The sequence below is a fragment of the Hemiscyllium ocellatum genome, chromosome 2 (assembly GCF_020745735.1).
Source record: "Hemiscyllium ocellatum isolate sHemOce1 chromosome 2, sHemOce1.pat.X.cur, whole genome shotgun sequence".
NCBI lineage: Eukaryota > Metazoa > Chordata > Chondrichthyes > Orectolobiformes > Hemiscylliidae > Hemiscyllium > Hemiscyllium ocellatum.
The window spans coordinates 147,937,871-147,961,618 of NC_083402.1; the positions used below are offsets into that span (position 1 = coordinate 147,937,871).

Here is a 23,748-nt window from a genome sequence, read left to right on the forward strand (position 1 = left end):
AGCATCATTGAAACCAATTAGCTGGCTATTTTACTCATTGCTGTTTGTGTGACTGCAATCTGTTCAATCTTGTTAAAGCATTTTCCTACATTGCAGCAGTACTTTAAGCAGTCTTAATTTGTTGTGAAGTATTTTGCAAGATTGTTAAGAGTGTTATATAATTTGAAGGTATTTTTCTTTCTTTCATGCAATCTCTTGGTGGTTACTGACCACCACCTTTCACGGATTCCTGGGCTTGGATCTATCAGTTAGTTGTGCGATCACTTAGTTCTGTTTCTCACACAGTGCTTCCACAGTTTTCTATCCTGTGTTGTGGCTTCACTGAATTGATATCTCATTTTTAGACTCCGATGCTTTATAACTTCGGGCAGTGAGTAGAAAACCAAACAATTTATACCTGTAAAATCCCGAGTTTGACCTCAAGTAGAATATTATGTCCAATTCAGGGCATGAGACCTTAGGTAGGATGTGAAGGTATTAAACTTGATGCAGAAAAGATTCATAAAGATGATTCTAGGGGTGAGAAACTTTAGTTATCTGGATAGATTGGAGAAGCTGCAGCTATTCTTCTTGGAAAAGAGATGAAGAGGAGGTTTCATTAAGGTATGCAAAATAACAAGGAGCATGGACAGTGTATGTAGGGACTAAACTGTTCTTGTTAGCATAAGGGTAAAACGAGGGGATATCGATATGAGATTATTGCAAAAGTAGTAACAGTGATGTGGGGAAAAAATTAAAATTCTACAGAGTATGTGTTAAGGATTTGGAATGTACTGCCTGAGAGTGTAATTCAGACAGATTTCTCAAGGCCTTTCAAACAGAATTGGATATTTATCTGAAATAATAAAGCCTCAGAACTACAGAGAAAAGGGAGGGAATGGGAATTAGTGAGTTGCTCTTCCAGAGAACTGGTAAAGGTATAATAGATTGAATAGTCTTCTTTTCTGCAGTAACCATTCTCTGATTCAATAATTCTAACTGTGTTCACTTTTATCATTTGAGCAATGATGTGGGAAATCAACTAATTGGAAAAATACAAACAAAATAGACTTCATTGGGAACAAGCAGTATATTGTGAAACATGCAATTCATATAGACAAAATCTAAAATGCTTTACATGTATTTGTTATTTGTATGAAAGTAAGGAGATTCCTCTCTTGATTTTGAAATTTTATCTTGTGCTGCTGAAATTAAGTCTCTGAAATCATAGCATCATATGACCTGAATAAAACACAATCATTGGATATTATTAAAGGAAACGTCCGGCCATTTAATTACATTTTCCAGAATATTCTTGCATTTCAATTTTTAATTAAAATATTAAAAGGTTATGTAAATGCTTATTCTATCTTGAACAGAGAAGTATTTTAAACTTTACTCCTTGGTTTAGCGTACGTTGAATTTATTTTTAAGGCTTTTTTAACATTTCTACTTCATATGCCATCCCTAACCATGATATGCAGGCAGATAACTTTTTTTTTAAGCTTCTACCTAGTCTGCTATAAAAAAAACCATGTAGAAATGTTCAAAATCAGAAAGGAGGCAGACTTAAATCTTTTATAAGGAAAATTTAGACATTTGCTTGGAACCTCCTCTCAGTGATGAGGCTGCAGTCAGTAACATTTTATTTGAGCTATGCACTCACGTTTGGATTCCTCTCTTGTGCAATGCATTGAAGCATCAAAGCAAGTCTTCTTCATGTTATCCACAATCTTAGATTACTTGTACATTCATGTTCTTCTGATTTCTTTTTTAGAAAGAAGGTATTTACCAATTTTCCTCCTTGATCTGAACTATTAAGTTCACTTTCATTTAACAGACATTAAGGAAAAAGAATATAAGTACACAACTCAGCTGAATGTGAATGAAGGTCTTGTTAGCAAATGATTTTGTGCTGGCCAGAAAATTGTTTCTGCAGCGTCGATAAGTGTAGTACATCGGAAGCCTGCACTATCTCCCGTAGAGTCCAAGAGAATTGTTCGTGAAATTGAAGATTCTGATGGGTAATTTCCTTTCACCTGGAACCTTCAAAGATGTCTGTTTAAATGGGAGACTTTTGAAGGGTCTGGTGCAGTTATCAGTTATCCAGAAAAATGTTAGATAAAACATTTCTCCAGATCCCTTCTAGCCCCTGAACCCTGAAATAGCATGTTCCCTGCTGCTGAATCTGATAATCCTACCAACACCTTCCCAAAACCCAACCCATTTGGCATCAAAGCCTGACGAACCATAATGTTCATCTCAGTGAACCCTGTGAACAGGGGACCATTGAACTGCCTTCCCAGTATTTCTCTCAGTCCATAATGCACGTTTTATTTATGTGTCTGTTTGTATGAGAGTGTTAGTGGAGTTTTGTAAGAAGTTAAGACTTTAGCTAGTAGAATTATATGTTGACAGTTCATAATTGTTTACTTGTAGCCAAAATCTATTTATTTGGAATCAATAATTCTGGTTAAGTACAGAAATCTGGTACATCAATTCTGTCAACCTGGGTATAGAAGACTGGTAAGTTGGAAAATTTTGGGAGTTTTTATAAAATTTTTAACTTTTTGGATGACTCCAGAATAATAGTGCAAGCACAATGAGATAAAACTTCATAAAATCTGTCAATATCCTTAGCCCAATTCACATGGTTTTGTGTCATCAACTGTCCACCCAAGTCAGGTTAGTTAAAATGAATGAACAAAATTAGTGGTCCCGATACAGACTCTTGGAGAGGTCTACTGCATTGGCTTCCTCTAGTCTGTTAAATAATTGTTCAGCATGTCCTTCCATTTACTGTCACTCAGTTGACTTAATGTTTATGCTGCCACTGTCCTTTTTATTCCATGGGCTTTATCTTTGCTGACTTTATTTTTTGTGGCAAGGGTTGTCCTCTCATGACTCCAGGCCAGACGTCTCAGCTATTAATATAGTGGGAGACAATAAGAAGCAGGTTTCTCCAAGGAATATATTTATAGCACATCATCAGACACCTAAAGCACTTGCATTAACCTGGACCTCTGATGGAACACTGGAGTACTCAACTGAGTGTTATCAAGATTTGAGGTAGATAAATCTTGATAACACTCAAGATGTTGCACTGTCTAAGACCATGAAGGAACAACCAGTGGCATCATTTATAAGGATAGAGGATGAGAATGAGGAGGACATGCTGAGGCACGACCGGGAAAAGGAGCCAGACATGAGCAGCCCCTTTCCATGTAATCTAATAACTTGAGCAATGCAAAATGACTGAAATTATATCTCCCCATTTAGCAACAGTCTCGCACTCTTTACCTTTCTTCTACAATGTCAACTTGATCAAAATGTAAAATAAAAATTGCCACAAAGTAAACATTCCAAAACGAATTTATGAATAACATCATGCCATTCTATATATAAAAGTCAATAATTCACATACCTATCTTTTGTGTGCATTGGCTTACCTTAATTTCTCCAATATTTGAAGCTTGGCTGTGAAACGTTGCTGACTTCCAATTCAGGAGATTGTAGGTGTGACTTGGAGGGTGACTTTGAATAGCTTTTAATCTCGAAAATCTGGCTTCATTCTGCATCATCTTGACCTGGTCTGAAGTAGTCTGGACTAACTGTGTGACAGAATAATACAAAGACATCAGTAGAGCTGGAGCAGGAATGATGTTTCCTGAGAGAAATTGGCAGATTCCTGCTTCATGGGGCCACAGCCACACTTACTGCACAGTGCCTCTGTAATTCTATAGATATGTCAGCTCTGAAAATCCCAGAGTCATGAAGATAACAGTCAGATAACAGCAGCTGGTTTTGTTGCAGTGTGAAATTGGCCATCAGATGCTGTGTCTTGCTGGTTCCAGAGCTATACTGATAAAAGTAATGACCCATCCAATTTGGTAAGCATAGCTCTAAGGCCTGTACAGAAATCTTGATTTTTCTTGGAGCTTTCCTAGTGTACCAAGAATTTTGCTATGTCTACCCATAAACTTCATATTGTAGTGTCATGCATTGAAGACCTCATTAGATTCCACTGTGGCTAAACTTGAGTGCAATCCATCAGAGGTTGAAGTCTGCAGGCTGGTTGTTCTCCTCCAGTCCTTAGTTTTTTTGTAACCTCTTCTTATGCACCACCAGTTCCAACAAAAAAGATAAAAGTTGTCAATGAATATCCTACAATATGTTATGGGTTTGCCAAAGTTGAAAGCTACCAATGTATGCAAGCTGAGAGTTGCGTGTGTAAGGCTTGCAATATTACTGTGTTTGTAAGGTTGAGATAAACCTTCAGCATTGGTTATCGATAGACATTGTTGGTATCCAATGATATGTGGAGGATTGAGCAGATGATAAGGCTAGCGAAGGCTAGCAGATGATAAGGCTAGTTACATATACCATTTGAAGGTGAGCTCACTTACACTTATATTCTGGAACAATTATTACACTTCTTGTGATTCATTTATTTTGGAGTAACATTCCTGACATTAACTTCCATCACTCTTTCTTTCATTGTCTGCTGAGTAGATTTCTAGAATGCCTCCTGCCTTCTTTCAAATATCTCTTCTTTCCCACTCTACCGCTAAGATTGCCAGTACATAGTGTAAACACCCTGATTTTCACACAATCATATTTTCAGCCATAGTCTGAAGTATCACAGCCCATGTCGCCTTTTGAGTTCAAAGTCACTGATGCTCCTTGCATAATCTCTCTACTATTGCATTCATTTCCCCGGCAATAAGCCATAACATTTTATTAATTTCCTGGTTACTTGTTGTACTGGCATACTAACCTGAAATTTGTGTACAATGACATCCAGATCTCTCTGCATCTCGGAGCTCTACAACTTTTCATAGTTTCCTCTTGTCAAGAGAATCTAGAAATCGGAGTCAGTTTAAAAATAAGGGTGTCCCCATTTAAAACAGAGGTGAGGAAACTTGTTTTTCTGTGAGGGTTTTGAGTCGCTGGAATTCCATTCCTCAAAAGCCAGTGGATGAGAGTGTTTAGATATTTTGAAGGTAGGGGTAGATAGATTCTTGATAACTAAGGGGATGAAAGATTATTGGGGAAATGCAGCAATGTAAGATTGAAATTAAATTCAGAGTAGCCATAATCTTATAGAATTACAAAGCTGGTTTGAAGGGCTGGGTAGCAGGAAGGTCATGGTTTAGTGGTATTATCAGCTGACAGTTAATCAAGAAACTCAGATTATGTTCTGGGGATTTGGGTTTGAATCTTGCTATGGCGGGTGATGGAATTTGAATTCAATGATAATATACAATTAAGAATCTACTGATGACCATGGAACCATTGTTGATTGTTGGAAAAACCCATCTGGTTCACTAATGTTCTTCAAGGAAGTAACTCTTGACATCCTCATCTGGTCTGGCCTGCATGTGACTCCAGATCCACAGCAATGAGGTTGACTTTGAACTGCCCTCTGAAATGGCCTAGCAAGCCACCTAGTTCAGAGGCAACTCGGGTAGGCAATAAATGCTGCCCAACCAGGGATTCTCAGAAGTGAATAAAAAAAACCTTGTTCCTTGTTTGTATGTTGGAATACTCTCTGATAACTTACCTGTGTGATATTGTTTGTAATTCTTTGTAATTTTTACTTTAAATAGACTTTTAACTTTCCACTGCCCTCAGTCAAACACAGTGTAGAATAGAGGTGGTACATAAAGTGAATCTTGTATGAATAGCATAATATGCCATTGATCTTTGAAGTATATCATGTAGCTGGTGCATATCACATGACATGTAGGTGAGCTAGTTCATACAGTACAATGCATTGCTGTTATTCTAGTGTAGTATGCAGTCAAACACAACTTGTTACGTACCGTGAGACATGAGACTGATCTGATGCATGTGATATAACAAAACTGGTAAACTGTATAATTAACAGTTGGTCTGCAATCCACATACTTCCTAAGTAGCACAACATACTGCAGTATGACTTAGTATTTTCCCTGAGTTCATTAAAATAAATTGCACTTTAGAAATTGATTTGCTTTTAAATTGTATAGACTACAGCATTCTGTATAAAAAAGTTGTTGCTTGAAACTTGCTCATTAAAAATCCTGTTGTGCTTTTTTTTTGTTAATTTTCATTTATTTCTGTGTGCATTACAATCTGCTTTCACTGTCTTGAGCTCTTTTTAATGCTATCTGTCATCAGATTGAAATGGCGATTGAGACACTCCAAAAGTCTGATGGTTTGACAGCTCACAGAAGTACTCTTCTCAACAGCCATGTAAGTTGTCTCTTCCTTCAAAACCACTTGAATCTTTTACCTATTACAAATATCTTTTTTCTGATTAATTCTGTTGCTACTTCTACCTATTTTATACTGACTTTTTGCATCATATATTAGCGTTTTGTGTTGCTTTCCTTCCCCTTACTGGAATAAACAATTGATCATATTGAAATGTGATGTTAAAAGTGTCCTTTTCACTCTATTCTGAGCAACTCCACTGGTTTCTGACTACAACGTTGTCATGACACTGGGATACACCTGTAGGGAGTAAAAGTAAGATCTAAGGCTGAATCTTCACAGTCTGGTTGCCACTGCCACTGGTTGCTCAAACTTCTGATTTAGGCTTGTTCAGAAGAATGAGGTGCACCTGTTTAGAGATCTTCCATTATAGTGCAGGATCAGCACTAGGAGCCAAACCATGCCCTTTTCTGCAGTAGTAACAGTTATTCTCCTGGTTTTATACATGCCAAAGCTTCTTTAATGAGAAGAGAGAGGCAAGTAAGTAAGTAGGTGGCATGGCAGTTGAGTGCATGTAGAAGTTGATGAGGAGGGAAAGTTGCAAGTAGGCAAGGAGCAGATAACAGCTAAGTGCTGAGGTAGTAGGCAAATCAGAGGGAACAGCCAGGTGAATGGGTGACTGACAGGGAAGTGAGTGGAGGGGTCAGCTGAGAGGGGTACTGTGAAAGGTCATTTGAGTAGGTGGTTGGGTATCATGGGCATCAAAACAAAGTAACACTGGGTGGTGGTCCAGAGATCAGATCCAGTGTTGGTCAGTTTTTGGGGGAAGCCATGTGTCAGTAGGGAAAGTAAAGTTGTATGCTCAAGGGAGTTCATTGGGAATATTTGGTGAATTGCTGCCAGCGATTGGCAGGCCAGTGTTAGCCCAGGGTTGCAGCAGATTTTAATCCCTCTCACCTTTTCTGACTAGCTATTAACGTAAGTAAATTAGAACCCACCAAAAGTGGGTTAGAGTCAGAGACATTTTGAGAGGGTTCCAGACACCTATTTATTGCCTATCAGAAATTTGAACTTTTGATATCCTGTACTCTGCATCTAAAGTTCCAATGGCTGCCATAGCACCTTTATCAGTGTTAGACTGGACCTTAACTATCTAAAAATGGGAAGATCTTGACTGTATATCTCTGTTATTTCTGGAAGTGTCCATTTTGCCTTATAAGGAAAGCTTTTACTTGCCTGTGACAAGTCAAACGACACCAACAAGGGTAGAGGCAGAGGTTTCAGAGGTGTTGCAATTCTCTAAGTTCAGTCAAATCTAATGTATTTGTAGAGGACAGTAAGGTGACACTCACCAGCCTCTACCTGAATGCACGTGGACCCCATCAGTACGATGCAGACCACAGAGCAGCTTGAATACCCTGAAGTGGATAATTTCTCTTTGACCCTTGAGTAAAAGGAATAATGCCTGTAATTTACCCAACTGATGAACTTAGATTTAAAAAAACACTGAGTATCTGTACTTAATAAGAAAATAATTGTTTATTGTGAGCAAATTATCTTTTAAAAATGGCAATTATAAAATGTGAGTTATTAACTTATTACTCTAAACTTAACTTGATCTCTCCTTAAATTTCCTTCTTCACAAGCAGTCATAAGACACAGACAGAACCATGGAGTCAATGAGTTGTTTCTTTTGGTTGCTTATAATTTCTTTGAGTTCTTTGCTATTGATGCAAGATTGCTTGCACACCAATGTTCTTTCATTTCCTGATTGAGAATTTGTTGTTTCACTGTCCTTAAGGATGTTTTATTCCTCCAGCATGGAAAATGTTGTCGTAGACAACTTGCTGTTCGTGGAGATATTCTGGTAATTCCACACGAGAGACAGATAGATACAAAGAAAAATTTGCCAATTGCTTTCTTACTTGCAGCTTCTCTGCTCTACCGGCCGCACACAAGCTGTGGTCATCTGATCAGGACTCAATCAGAATGTTGTTGTCAATCACTTTTCCTTGAGTTCAGAGCCCTTCAGCTCTATGGTTTCTGTGATTGTTTTCACTGTGCTAGGATAAAAACAGCATTGTATCCACATCATGTTGTGCTCCTTTAAACATAATTTTAAAAGTGCACCCATCGCTTTGCACAGCCTCCTAAGTTTACAACAGTATTTTCCTCTTTTAGTCCACAGCTTAAAAATGGAAATGGAAAGATGTGGTCTTTACATCATTAAGGAGAAGGTGGAACAAATAAAATGCATCGCTCGAGTGTCATAAAACAAATTTCTTAAGCTGATATTTCTACGTAGAGCCTCATCTACTCTGCTTCCTATCTATGTTGCCCCTTCCAGATATGACTACACTAACATCTGTTTGCTTTCTTCCCACTTTTCATGCTTCACATTTCCACCTCTCATTTTCCCTTTCCAATTTTACCTTTTCTCTCCTGAGTGGTCTGATGCTGGATAAGTCTGTAGATATTGTATGCCCTCATCTTAAGTCAGGTGGTGTGAATCATTAGTTAGTATAAATTGTATGAAAACACAAACATGTACAGGTATTGCTCAGCCACTTCTCATGCTTCAGCTGACTAGAAAAATATAGTAGCCATGATGTGGAGGTGCCAGTGTTGGACTGTGGTGGACAAGGTGAGATGTGACACAATACCAGATTATAAGTACAACAGGTTTATTCCGAGTCTCAAGTTTTTGGAGCCGTGCCCCTTCATCAGGTGAAGTCTCACAACTTTAAGTCAGTAGTTTATGGTATCGATGGTAGCCACGATGTGGAGTGCTGGTGTTGGACTGGAGTGGACAAGTTCAGAAGTCACACAACACCAGGTTATGGTTCTGTCCACCACCTACAAGGCACAAGTCAGGAGTGTGATGGAATGCTCCCCACCTACCTGGATGAGTTCAGCTCCAACAACCCTCTAAAAACTTGACATCATTTAGGGAAAACAGCCTGCATGAGTCGCAACACATCAACAAACATTCACACCTTCACCAGCAATATATAGATTCATAGGATCCCTGCAGTGAGGAAAAAAGCTATTTGGCCCATCAAGTCTGCATCAAGCCTCTGAAGAGGATCCCACCCAAACCCAGACCTTCACCCTATCCCCGTAACCTTGCATTTACCATGGCTAATCCACCTAGCTTGCACATCACTGCCACTACAGGCCAATCCACCTAACCATCTACAAGGTGAATTGCAGAAATTCCACCAGAGATCCTTTTATGCACCTTCCAAAATACAATCGCTGTCATCTAGAAAAACAAGCAGAATATACATGGGAGTACTATAAGTGAGAATGGGGAGTTAATCAATAATAAGGAAATGTGGATGAAATGAACAAAATTTATGCTTCTGCCTTCACTTTGGAGGATACTAAAAACATTCCAGTGATATTTGTCAATCAAGAAGTGGAAGGGAACCAGCAACTTTGCAAATTTATAATCACAAAGGAAGTGCTTCAGAGCGACTCTAGCATCAAGCTTGTTGTTAGCACTTCAGTCACTTGCTGAATCACATTTCATATGTGAATTGGCTTCCATTGTATTCATGTATTCACATGTCCATTAACTGTGCAACAGACTCAAAAACCATATAAATAAAAGCAAATTACTGCGGATGCTGGAATCTGAAACCAAAAAAGAGAAAATGCTGGAAAATCTCAGCAAGTCTGGCAGCATCTGTAAGGAGAGAAAAGAGCTAATGTTTCGAGTCTAACTGACCCTTTCTCAAAGCTCTTGACAAAGGGTCAGTTAGACTTGAAATGTCAGCTCTCTTCTCTCCTTACAGATGCTGCTAGACTTGCTGAGATTTTCCAGCATTTTCTCTTTATTGGGTTCAAGAACCATATAATTAGCAGAAAATATTTGTCACCCAATCACTTCTTGAGTTTGCTGTGGCCCCTTCATGATGGTTGCCAGGATATGGTCAAATTCCGCGGGTAGTGCAGAGAATGGAATGCTTTTCATTGCAATGCAGCTGAGTTACCATTGGCAAAGTAAAGTCTGTTCAGACAATGACATCCAGCAACTTGCAATTCTAGTCAACCTGTGTTCTCACTCTACCTACAACTCTCTATCAAGAGAGTATGAAATGTAGCCTCCAGTTTTCACTCCAAATCGTGTCATTTCTGTGCTCCTCAATCCTAACCTGGGAGAATCTGGCCTGGGGGAGGTCTATTTTCATTGCAGGATAGACTGGCTTGCATTCCAAGGACCCCCATCACCCCGGAATGAGAGTGGAGGCAGCAGATTGGACATCAGTGATAGCACTGGTCATGACTCCTTCCATCACTTTTCCGATCATCGAGAGTAGACTGATGGGGTAATAATTGTCCGGGTTGGAATTGTCCAGTTTTTTTGTGGACAGGACATACCTGGGCAATTATCCACATTATCGGTTGGATGCAAAGTTGCTGCTGTTTTGAAATGGCTTGTCTAGAGCAGCAACAAGTTTTGGAGCATAATCTTCAGTACTATTGCTGGCAATGTTAAAGCCAATTTTAGTTTTAGTATCCAGTATTAGTTTTACTAATTTCAGAATTATTTTTATTTTTAAATTGGTGTTGTTATTTTACATATTATTTCAAATGGAGAAACAAAAGGCAATCTTAATCTTAATGTTCACCAATGGCTACTTGCTTATTAAGTGCTATTGATTTAAGTGAAAATCAATGGATACTTTAATAATTAATAAACAAAAGTAAGATTGTTAGATGAGTTTTAATAAGAATGGAGGTTTGAATAGTCATTGAAGGTGCCAGTTTATTCCAAATAATATTTTTACACTCTTACTCATTTATTAATTATTAAAGTAGCCATTGATTTGCACTTCAGTCGACAGTATTTAATATGCAAAGTTACTCTCAAAATACAAAGATGCCTTAGCAAAACAATTCCTTCAGTCTTTCGTCAAATTAAGGCTCTATTTTACTTACTTACAAGATTTGAAACTGTCTGTCACAAGGTTCAGTGAGTTCTGTTCCCTTGTAGGTTACAATATAAGCTTATTTTCTCCTTACATTTTTCTGTTGTTTTTTCAGTTTTATGTTATAAAAATAATCTTACATCTTGCCTTGCTAACTTTGTGGCTAATATCTGACCATTGTGTCAGAATGTATTGACAACAGATTAATGTTTCATAATTGATTATAGCTATTAATTTTAAGTTAATGTGTAACAGTTCAAACAATGTTGATTTTCATAAGATAGAGCATGTATGAAGTATCCGGAGGATGTGTACCCCACTACTTAAGAGATGTTAGCGGCCTTGCAATGGAGTGTTAATTGGCTGGAGATCAGGCTTGCCACTGCCCATTCAGGAGGACATCTTGCCTCAGAGAGTTATCATCATATCTGATGGAGTTCTCTATTCCCAGTAGTGCCATCAAAGTCCTTTTTTATTCCTTCAAGGGATGTGGGCATCACTGGCCAGGCCAGCAATTAGTGAGCATCACTAATTCCCCAAAGGCAGTTAAGGATTGCTATGGGTCTGGAGTCATGTGTAGACCAGAGCAGGTAAGGATGGCAGTTCCTTCTCAAAAGGATAAATGGATGGGTTTTTCCAACAATTGACAATGGTTTGTTGATCATCATTAACCTCCTAATTTCAGTTATTTATTCAACTCTGATTCCACCATCTCGTTTGGCATGGTTCAAACCCAGGTCGCCAGAACATTTTTAGAGTCTCTTAGAGTCAGAGATATGTACAGCATGGAAACAGACCCTTCGGTCCAACTCATCCATACCTGAAACTTGAAACTTTTCAGAAAAGATTTACAAGGATGTTGCCAGGGTTGGAGGATTTGAGCTATAGGGCGAGGTTGAATACGCTAAGGCTGTTTTCCCTGGAGCATCGGAGGCCTAGGTACATGGATAGGATAAATAGACAAAGTCTTTTCCCTGGGGTGGGGGAGTCCAGAACTAGAGGGCATAGGTTTAGGGTGAGAGGGAAAAAATATGAAAGAGACCTAAGGGGCAACTTTTTCACGCAGAGTGTCATACGTGTATGGAATGAGCTGCCAGAGGAAGTGGTGGAGGCTTGTACAATTGCAACCTTTAAAAGGCCTTTGGATGAGTATATGAATAGGAAGGGTTTGGAGGGGTATGTGCCGGGTGCTGTCAGGAAGGAGACCAGAATTGCACGCAATATTCCAGCAGTAGTCTAACCAATGTCCTGTGCAGCTGCAACGTGACCTCCCAACTCCTGTACACTCAGCTTTCCCTCATATGACCTTCCTGCCAGACTAGGCAACATCCTAATAAATCTCCTCTGCAACTTTTCCAATGCTTCCACATCTTTCCTGCAATGAGGCGACCAGTACTGTACACAATATTCCAGTGTGGCTCCACTCATGTTTTGTTTAGTTGCAGCATGACCTTATGATTCTGGAACTCAATCCCTCTCCTAATATAACTTAACACACTGCATGCCTTCTTAACAGCACTAACAGCTGGATGGCAACTTTCAGGGATCTATGTACATGGACACCAAGATTCCTCTGCACATCCACACTACCAAGAATCTTTCCTTTTACCCAGTATTCTGCCTTCCTGTTATTCTTCCCAAAGTGAATCATCTCACATTTATCTGCATTGAACTCCATTTGCCACCTCTCAGCCCAATTCTGCAACTTATTCAAGACCCCCTGCAATCTGCAACATTCTTCCACATTGTCCACTACTCTACCGACTTTAGTGTCATCTGCAAATTTACCAATCTATGCACCTATGCCTGTATCTAAGTCATTTATAAAAATGACAAACAGCAGTGCTCCCAAAACAGATTCATGTGGCACACCGCTAGTAACTGGACTCCAGGCTGAATATTTTCTATTAACCACCACTTTCTGCCGCCTTACAGAAAGCTAGATCCTAATCCAAACTGCTAAATCACACTCAATCCCATGCCTCCGCATTTTCTCCAACAACCTACCATGTGGAATTTTATCAAAGGCTTTACTGAAGTCCAAATATGCCACATCAACTGCCCTACCCTCATCCATATCATCAATGAGGTTTGTGAGAAATGACCTGCCTGTGACGAAACCATTTTGACTATCTGCAATCAAATTGTTGCTTGTTAGAAGATTATAAATCTTATGTCTTTCCAAAACTTTTCCTACAATAGACCTAAGACTCGCTGGTCAATAATTACCTGGGTCATCTCTCCTGCCCCTCTTGAACAAGAGCACAACATTTGCAATCCTCCAGTCCTGTGGTACTTACAGCTCAAAGATCAAAGCCAAAGGCTCCAACACCACCTCCATAGCTTCTCAGAGAATCCTCGAATAAATCCCATCCAGCCCAGGGGACTTGTCTACTTTCACTCCTTCTAGAATTGACAACACTTCCTTACTAACCTCGATCCTTTCTAGTCGAATATCTTGAATCTCATTCTTCTCCTCTGCAATATTCTCCTTTTCTTGAGTGAAAACTGATGAGAAATGTTCATTTAGCACCTCTCCAATCTCCACGGGGTCCACTCACAACTTTCCACTTATGTCTTTGACTAGTCCTATTCCCACCCTAGTCATTCTTTTATTCCTCACATACCTATGGAAAGCTTTAGGGTTCTCCTTTATTCTACCTGCTAAAGACTGCTCATGTCCTCTCTTTGCTCTCCTAACTCTCTCTTTAAATCCTTCAGAGAACTGCTTGTGTAGATCTTATAAAATGAATATTTTGTTAGTGATTCAAATCTAATTAAAGAAGTTCAGTCCTTAAAAGGTGAAAGCCAGAAGAGGTTAGACATAGCTCAGATTGCCAGACGTCAAAGGAAACAACACATTTCTCATTTGAGACCCAAGCAACGAAAGCAGCCAAGCTTATCCACCCTTCCTGGCCTCTGAATTACTGCTGGGCAAGAAGCAACCATGAAGTAGCTTTTTAACAGGCCAGTAGCTTAAAGGCTGAGGTAGGCAGGCCTTGCTGTAAAATCACCAACAAGTTGGGACCATGTTGGTAGGCAGACCAAGAAGGCCGCCCAGGGAACTGCACTGCCTCTCCAGTATACAAACCTGCCATTGAGGGTCATAAATCTTCCCGAGAAATTTAAACTTGTCAAGATTAGAAAATTTATAAATAAACCAAAACCTTGGAAACCTTTTCCAGTTGCTGGTAATAAACCTTATATTTTCATAGTTAATTAACATCTAGTTGCATGACGGTGAGCTGACCGATAGTTTAGCTATTCTGTTTATTTATTCTATTTATCGTTTATTTCTTCTGCCTCAAGAATATAGCTTATTTAACACCTGAGAAAGCAGATGGTACCAATTAAATTATGCTTATTCTGATAGTTTTGTATTGTAGGTAGTTACAATGTGATAACATGCTCAGTATTTATTTACATTATCAAAAAATGTACAGGCATTTAAATATGCAATTAGATTGCATTATCCTTATTTAAGGAGAAAAATAAATTCAGATTTGTTTTGCAAAATTGTTTTGCCTATTCTGTTTCAGTGTGGTGCAGAGAACTGCCTGTGTAGATCTTGTAAAATTAATATTTTGTTGGTGATTCAAATATAATTAAAGAAGTTCAGTCCTTAAAAGGTGAAATAAATTCTAGTCATTTCCTGTGAAATGCATGGATGGAATTGAAAAGTAAATGAAGAATAATTTAAACGTAAATTGCAGAAGGCTCTAAATAATAGTTTAAATTGTTTTATTGTAGCTGTTACATATTAATTAACAACATAGATCATAGTAAGAAAAAGATTTGAGTGTTACTAAATAAGAGGTAACTTACAGAGAATGAGGAGCTCTTTGCCATTTTGATGTTTCAAAGCTAACTTTTTCAGAATTGGGAGGTAGATATTTGTGGGTTTATCCAAGAGTTTAGCATGAAGGGAAGTGGTTTGGATAATTTTTGAAAATGAGTTCAGGGATTGTGATATGTGATTAAGTAGTAGATTCAGTTGATTGTAATACACGCAGCACAACATCTTTCTGCACTCATTTCCATGATCTGAGTCCAATTAACCGCATTGCTCATTGGCTGATTGCATCATCTAGAGAGCTAAAGTTGTAAGCGGCTAGCATATTTCTCTTCAAGGGCAGTGTATTGTGGCTGAAGCATATAAAGAGGAGTCGTCAGTAGAGAGCACAGGCTTTCACATATGTGGACACTACATTCAAGGTTGTGTTGAAAAACTTGGAAAGGAGAAGAGTTGCTCTGTGACCATAGAGAGACAAGAAACCCACCATACACATGGTCAAAAGACATGAGGAGCAGATAGTTATCGAGGCCAATGTCAGGAGTTTAGCCTTTGATATAATGTCGTAAAAAAATTCAGTGACAATAGAAAAACAGTCAAAGCCAATTAATGGATCTTCAAATACTATATCCCATCAACTAGCTCTCACAGCCAATGTGCATTTATAGCTTCACCTCATCATCAAGTATTTAGCAATGCTGCAACGCTCACACATGCATTGTAAATTCACACACTGCCAAAAGGAAAGGGGATGACCTAGTGGTATTAATGCCAGACTATTCATTCCAGAAACCCAAGTAATGTTCTGGGGATTCAGGTTCAAATCCCTCGATGGCACATGATGAAATTTGTATTCAGTAAGTATCTGGAATTAGGAACTTAATGACCATAAAACCATTGTCGATTGTTGGAAAACCCCACCTCGCTCACTAATGTCTTTGCCTTGTCTGGCCTACATGTGACTATTCAATCATGACAGCTACCCTTAAATACAACAACCAAAAAGGTTGTCATAACACTGTGAGTGGATTTCACATCTTACAAGCAACAGCTCAAACACTAAGTAACTTGGAGGATACACTAGCAATGAAATCTGGATGTGGTGAGATACCAGACATGAATAGGCTGTAGCTACAACAGTTTGCAAGGGTTTTGTGGGTCCTTAAATGCCAGAAGTCAATGTCACTCCAAGATTGAACTGCAGAGCACTTGGGTGAAGGTTTCAATAAGGACAGCTGACAAAACAAAAGCTGAGATATATCAATAACGAAACGCTTGATGCATTGGGAAGCCTCCTAGAGAGCCAGCGGACCAAATCGGGAAGTCTGGGGGCATCAGTTTTGTGCACTTCTGGGCAGTTTGGGCTACTGGCATCAGAACGGTGGATTTCAATCTACAAAAGGACTTGTAGGTGTCACAGCAATCCAGCAGTGTCATGCATCAGATTACTGTTCGTTGAGGTGCAAATCAGTGACTCCGTGGAATATAAATGTACAGTTCTCTCTCAGGAAAATGAAGTGGCCGTGTTTACTTCAGCTAACCAGCCCAAATTGCTGCTGTCTATCCCAAGTTGCCACCACGTGCAGTTGGGTCATCTATTATGTAAATTTTTCATTGTCACGCTTCAAGGATTCCTTCAAGCCTTCCTACTGAGCATCAGCAGCCTTCTACCAGCTTCTGCAATAGCACAGCATGGGAGCACTGGGACAATCTAAAGAATATGAAAGATGACCATGAAGCAAATGCACAAAGTTGATTAGTTGAGTTTTGCATAGTATAACACGATGTGAGGTATACAGTTGGTTTGGATTATTTATCTTGTGTTGGGTTTTGTTTTTTTATGACAAGTGGACATAACAGTGGTCAATGACAGTAGGAGAGTTGTTGTTGAAACAATGGTATTGTACTCTGATGAATTCTTCAGGGGCAGAAAGGGGTGTCTGCATAATCTTCTGCCAAATTCTCTTCCACTTTCTGCTACTCTTTGTGCTCCTGAGCTACTTCTATATAGCTGATGGCAAAAGAGCTGTGTGCTTAGGCAGCATGAAACAGATCAACATGCAACCTTGTCACTCAACATACTGAGTACTGCAAGGTACCTCTAGAGCATTCCATACAGCAGATGGATTGTTTCTGCAAGCCAGAGATCTGTTCTATCACATTTCTTGTGGCAAAAAGGCTTTCATTATCAGCACACTGGTCATATGTGCATGGATTGTCCACTGGATTCAACAGTTATATTGTCAATGAAGAGCCCTTGGTGACCAGTAACCACCCTTTGGTTTGTCATGGTAGCTTAAAAACAGTTGGCACTGAGGACTGCTGTAGAGGGAAGGCATTCATACTTGCTACCAGGATGCATTAGGCTTTGATTTACTGTTTATATTCTACATAAAAGCTGCACTTTGAGAGATTGGAATCCCTTTTCAACCCAAAATAGGGCATATTTGGCATGCATCACCTGCAAAGTGATGTACAGGCAGTCAGTGAAACACTACATCATAGGTAAGCTTGCAGTCTTCACAAAATCACATGCTTACTCCTTCTGCTTGCATTTGGTCTCTGAATAGAGAACCAAAGTGACCTCCTCATTCAAATGTGATCAATAAACTTTCAAGATGTTGCAAATATCTCCAGCTTCAGCCAGGAAAGAGCCAGATTTGTAGAAGTCACCTTCACAGATTTGGTAATTAGGTTCTCACCTTGCTGTGAGGTTGCATTTGTGGCTTCAGCAAGCTGCACGTAAAGATATTCTTAACTGAGGTCCAGATTTGTCATTATTTGTTCCTGCCTGATGTAGGAAAATTGCTCCCAAGCTTGGCACATATCACATCATAATGAGAACTCTTCTGCTCATGGAGCCTCTTGTTCTGCTTTGGTAATACAGTAGCGCCTCGACTTACGAACTTAATCCGTTCCGGGACCCAGTTCGCGAACTGAATCAATTTTTCCCGTTGTTCGGATAGCGTAAGAATGCTTGGATGGCTGTTCACAGCGCACGCGCCAAAAACGAACTGAATGAGATCACGCAGGGCCCGAGAGCTTTTTCGTTCAACAAGCGCGTAGCAAAGCAGAACAATGAAACCACATGATCGCACACGGGCTTTTTGCATTTGTACCTTTGTTCGTACCTTGAGTTTCGTACGTATGTTGAAGCAAAAGTTTACGTACAATCCTGTTCGTAAACTGATTTGTTCGTGAACGGGGTCGTTCGTATATCGAGGCGCTACTGTATCTATTAATTTTCCACGTCATACTATATTCTGAGGTAAGTGGTTACTGGTGCAGTTGTAGCTGAAATTGATTTGTGTTTTTTTAAAAATTCATTCACAGGATGAGGGTGTCACTGGCTAGGCACATTTATTGCCCATCCTTAATTGCCCAGAGGGCAGTTAAGAGTCAACCACATTGCTGTGAGTCTGAAGTCACACATAGGCCAGACCAGGGAAGGTTGGCAGTTTTCTTCCCCAAAGGGCATTGATTAACCAGATGTGCTTTTCCGACAATCAGCCGTAGATTCATAGTCATCATTAGATCCTTAATTTCAGATATTTTATTGAATTCAAATACCCGCACCTGCCTTGGCAGGATTCGAAGCTGGATCCCTAGAACATTATCTGGATTTCTGGATTAACAGTCCAGCAATAATAGCACTAGACAATCGCCTCCCCTTTCAATGTTCAGACACATTGAAATCAGCAAGAAGTTCTTCTCCACCCACCAGGTCATTCTTTACAGAGCTGTAAAAAATACCAAATACTTACAGAATAATAGCAATAGTCGGAATAAATGAATCAATGCCAGCATGGAAAAAGTTGATCCCACTTAAAATGCCTCGTATGGCAGGTTAGTGCTGGGAAGGATAGTCTAATTCCTTGTGCTGAATGAGCATTGAAATGTACAAGAATAAAACATTGCAGCTTTGAACTTTAAGATAGCAGCGCATTTCCAAATGAGTGTGCTGATGGATGTCATGATTTTCTTGCTGTGCATACTTCCAACAGATATTTACTGCATGCATATTAAGACCTGTTTCAACATACTAGCCAGGCAATCCAGCACATAAGGCACATGCCATGAGAATTGCAAAGAAAAATCAGGTGGCAACAGGAATAATTTCTCATTTTTAATAAAAGTAAAAGTGAAAATTAATATTAATTATTTGAATTGTAGTCATCAATTTTTACCAAGTCCTGTAAATTTAGCTTGCAGATTCTGAATTCACTGTTTCTGTACAATGTTACTAACTTCTGACTAAATGTACCCTTCTAATTTTATAGCTGCCTTCACATGAAGGAAGATGTTCCAGTGTGGTGCATAATCAAAAGATTGATGTTTCAATGCCCAAGTAGCAGTGAGAAAAAGCAAAGTGTAGAATGTTCTTTTGCTAGATCAAACATACATTGAAGAGAAGAATTTTGAGGAGTTTGTTGAGCATTGGGGAGGAAAATGAGGAAGAGAGTTTGAGTGCCAATGTGCAATGGCTAAGCAAGCAGCTAACAATGCTCAAAGATAGGGTGCAGAGGACACATGATCAGTCAGTGTTAATGGGGGGACAAAAGGTTGCTTAACAGATCTTAAAACAGGAAGAAAACACAAAGTTAGAGAAGAGTGAACTGATAGGCTTTGAAGCTGACAGGAATGCAGGTAAGGATGCAAGCTCCAACATTTTGGATGAGTTGAATAATGTGGGGGATTAAAATGGAAAGGTCAGCTACTAGAGCATTGGCAAGATTGAACTAAATGATGATGAAGGACTAAGCTAAGAATTAGAAATGGAAGCAGGCAATGTTGTAGAGGTGGAATAAAGACATGCATTTATGTAACACTTTTGATGTCTTCAAAATATCCCAAATTGCTTATCAGAATTAATTACTTTTTGAAGAGTAGTTACTGTTGTTTTGTAGAACAACAAGTGAATTTGACCACAGTAAATTCTCACAAACAGCAATGGAATGACTGTTGTATCAATTTGTTTGGTTGTGTTAACTAAGGAGGATTGTTGAGCAGGACACAGGTAAAATTTCCATCTGTCAAAGTGCCCAGGCAGTTTTGTATTTGCCTTGACAGGTAAGCATGGGCTCTATTTAACATTTCACCTCAAATATGTTACCTCTCACAATGCAGTCCTTCATCAGTACCACACTGATGTGTCAAATTGAAGTGTTCAGCTGCTAATATTGGACTGGTACCCACAATCAATTGATAACTGGCCAGATCGTGGGGGATCCTGATCAATATTTAACCACCAACCAATATCGCTCATAGAGATTTTCACATTGCTGTTTGTCAGATCTTACTCTGTGCAAATTAGCACCTTTCCGACATTAATACAGTAACTACAGTTCAAAAGTGTTTTAATTTGCTGAAAAGTACTTTGGAATGTCCTGAGGTCATGATAAGTGCTGTATAAATGCAAATGTTTATTTTTTTTTCTTTTCTAACTCAGGCAGGGATGCTACCACTGAACCAAGCTGATACATTGAAGAAAGTGGAAGTGGACACTTGGAAGAAAGCTGTTTTGGTAATGGTGTAGTTGTGGGGAAGGGGAAATGGGATTAGGGTCAAATAGTTTGTTGATTTCCCACATTTTCTGAAAGCTCAATCTTCCAGGGTGCTAATGTAGTCATGGACAGAGGCATGTGGGTGTTAGTAGGATTCCCAAAAATAATTGCACAGGGGGTTTGCTGACATTAGGCTAGAAGAAACGTTGTCTTATTAAGTTCCTGATGTCAGGCAGCTATCACAACATTAAGATTTAGGGAAGAGGCAGCAAATTAGTGCAAGGTGCCATCAACATACATGAAGATGTTAACCCATGCTTATGTAGGTGACAAATAATGGGAGACTGAGTGCATCCCTGGAGATGAATTTGTAATTATAGAGGAAAAAAGGCATTTAAAGGCAGAGTCAAAACAGGCATAACCAAGTAAACTTGATGAATTTGGCTCAAGAAAGACAGGAGGATAAAATAGTCAGTGGTGGAAAGGATTTAAAGTAACAGGACAATGGGATTGTCTGTGTCACCAAATATTGCTTGTGACTTCAACCAGTTAAGTAGGTGTAACGAAAACCACATTCAAAGAATTTTAAGAACAAATGGGAGAAATTGCAGTGTTGCTGTGAGGCACCAAGTCAGCCTGTAATGTTTTTAAAGGAAAGAAAGGTTGCATTTCCAGTGACATCTGGAGAATTGTAAGCTTGAATAGGAGGGTTAATAACAGCAGTCTTTATAGAATCCAATAATCCTGCCTTACCCCTACCAGTTGTGAGGTAGGGATTGGTGATCTCGACAAGCATGTTGATAAGGAAGTGAAGTTAACATGCTAGAAGAGTGTTTATGGTTTATCTGATAGTTTTTGTGGGTAGTCAGAGACAAATGGTATAGAAAGGACAGAGTGGGTAAAATATACAACTGGAGGGATAATAAGGAATATTGAGGGCGAGAAAGGAGATGTAACTTTGCCTTATAGATGGATATAATTTTGGTCATACAGCATGGAAACAGGTCCTTCAGTCCAACTCATGCATACTAAACAAGTTTCCAAATCTGAGCTCGTCTCGTGCCTGCATTTGGCCCAAATCCCTCTAAAACATTCCTAACCATGTACCTAACATTCCCAAGCGTCTTTTAAATGATATAATTGTGCCCGCAACTACCACTTCCTCTGGCAACTTGTTTCATATTAGCACTAACCTCTGTGTGCAAAACGTTGCCCCTCAGATCCCTTTAAAATCTTTCTCCTCGAACCTTAAATCTTAGTGCTCGAGATGTGGACTCCCGTGCAGTGGGGAAAAGATTTTAGCAATTCATCTTATCTATGCCCCTCATGATTTTATTAACCTCTATAAAGCCAACCCCCAGCCAAACAACCTATCCTTATAACACAAACTGTACAGTTTCAGTAATGTTCTTGTGAATCTCTTTTCACTCTTTCCAGTTTATTAACACACTTCCTGTAGCAGGGCAACCAGAATTATACTCAGTACTCCAAATGTTGCATTCTTTGTGTTCAGAATGTACAGTGAGATGATAGTTGGCAAGCTTGCACTTCTATAGTTCTTTCACAATCTCAGGAAAATTCAAAGTGTTTCAGTTAACTTTTAAAGTATAGTTGTTGTTGTAAAGTTGGGAGGATTGGAAAGAGGGGGAGCAATTTGGAGTTATTTCCATACAGTATTATGATTTTTGAGTGGCTTCCTTTACTTGAAAGAAATTATTGTTCATTCAGTTCAGACAAAATCCAAATGCCTATTGAGAGACCAAAACTGCTAAACCAGAGGCAGAAAGTTGGACATTGCCTCCAATCAAAGGGTTCAAGGAAAGGCACCAAGAAAAATAAGAAATTGGAAGTAGATCACATTGATAGTAGTAAAAGGTATATTTTTATAGTTCTGAAAGGAAATTCTTATTCACACAAAGAGTGCTCAAAAATGGAATGGAGTTACAAACCATGGAGACTGAAACATCAGAATCCTTTAACAACATTTGGCTGACTTTAGAGCCTCTCTTGTTGAATGCAAGGAGATAGACTGATTGACAACTCATTTATATCGCCCTTTTATTCTTTCACTTGAAATTATTTTCACTTCAAGGAGATTGGACTCTGATTCCAGTTTCTTCCCTGAAGTGCTTGCAGGTTTATTGAGGAGTCTCAGGAACCTGATTATTTAGGCAGACAATGTTTGTATCTTAGAATTTTGTACAGGAGTAATAAAAGATTAGTAATAAGAAAAAAGTAATAAAACAATGCATTTTTTTCCCGTCTGGCCCTCGTGGTGGACATCATCTTGGGAAGCATGAAGAGACTCTCAGCAGCCTATCACACTCAGTGACTTCAGCAAACACAGACACAGTTATGGATGTGATTGCAAGCCACCTGATCCCTGTTTTATTTTCGTAACCTATTTTGATCTAAAACTGTTAATATTTTAAAAGGACAACATAATTTACAAGCAGGCTGATTTAGGAAATGTATGTTTTCGGGGGGAAAGTTGAAAGCTGGACAGCTTTCTGTAACAGCATCAGAAAAGGTACTTGAGTGATAAAATAATTTTATGGTTATATAGTTTGATAAAATGTCATAGCAAGGAATCTTACAAGAATATAGGATTTACATAGTATATACTTAACTGTGGTGATCTAGGTAAAGAGGAAGAATGTAATTATTTTGTGACATGTATAAACATTTGTCTTGCCTTCATTTTCATGATATCAAAAGATTGGACTCTGGTTCTTTCTGTGATATCCAAATCAAATGACCGTCACATTGGATATTTTGCTTCACGTTGCACAACTTTAATGGATATATTTCATAGGCCAATAAACCAATTATTTTAAATTTTTATTGTGATTAATCAACTGTGACAACTCCAATGTGCTTGTTAAATTCAAATTGTGTCTTCAAGTAGTCTTACAACAATGTTTTAACATTTGTTTTCAGCTTCAGTGGTTATTGGACAACTATGAGACAGCAGAAGGTGTCAGCCTTCCTCGAAGTACTCTTTACAACCACTATCTGCGTCATTGTCAGGAACAGAAGCTTGATCCAGTCAATGCAGCTTCTTTTGGAAAACTCATTCGTTCCATTTTCATGGGTTTGCGCACTAGGCGTCTCGGCACAAGGTTAGCTATTTATCAGACTGCTTCCTGATTTCCAAACATCATTGTAGTGATTCAGCTCATCTTATTTGAAACAATATTTTTCTCTCTCAGGGGAAACTCTAAATATCACTATTATGGCATCCGGATTAAACCAGACTCCCCACTAAATCGCTTACAGGAGGACATGCAGTACATGGCTATGAGACAACAACCAATGCATCAAAAGCAGAGGTAAT

At 39.0% G+C, this 23,748-nt stretch overlaps 1 protein-coding gene across 6 annotated transcripts in view; it reads left to right on the forward strand.

Moving 5' to 3' along the window:
* rfx3 (regulatory factor X, 3 (influences HLA class II expression)) overlaps positions 1-23,748 on the forward strand; it is a 264,347-nt gene that overhangs the window by 167,630 nt on the left and 72,969 nt on the right. For 5 of the 6 annotated variants that reach the window (XM_060846800.1, XM_060846838.1, XM_060846815.1 and 2 more), the window contains 3 exons: positions 6,142-6,216; positions 23,352-23,533; positions 23,624-23,743. In XM_060846800.1, the coding sequence (XP_060702783.1) occupies positions 6,142-6,216; positions 23,352-23,533; positions 23,624-23,743 (377 nt within the window). The remainder of the gene's footprint in view (positions 1-6,141; positions 6,217-23,351; positions 23,534-23,623; positions 23,744-23,748) is intronic. The other variant, XM_060846824.1, reaches the window with a different exon arrangement.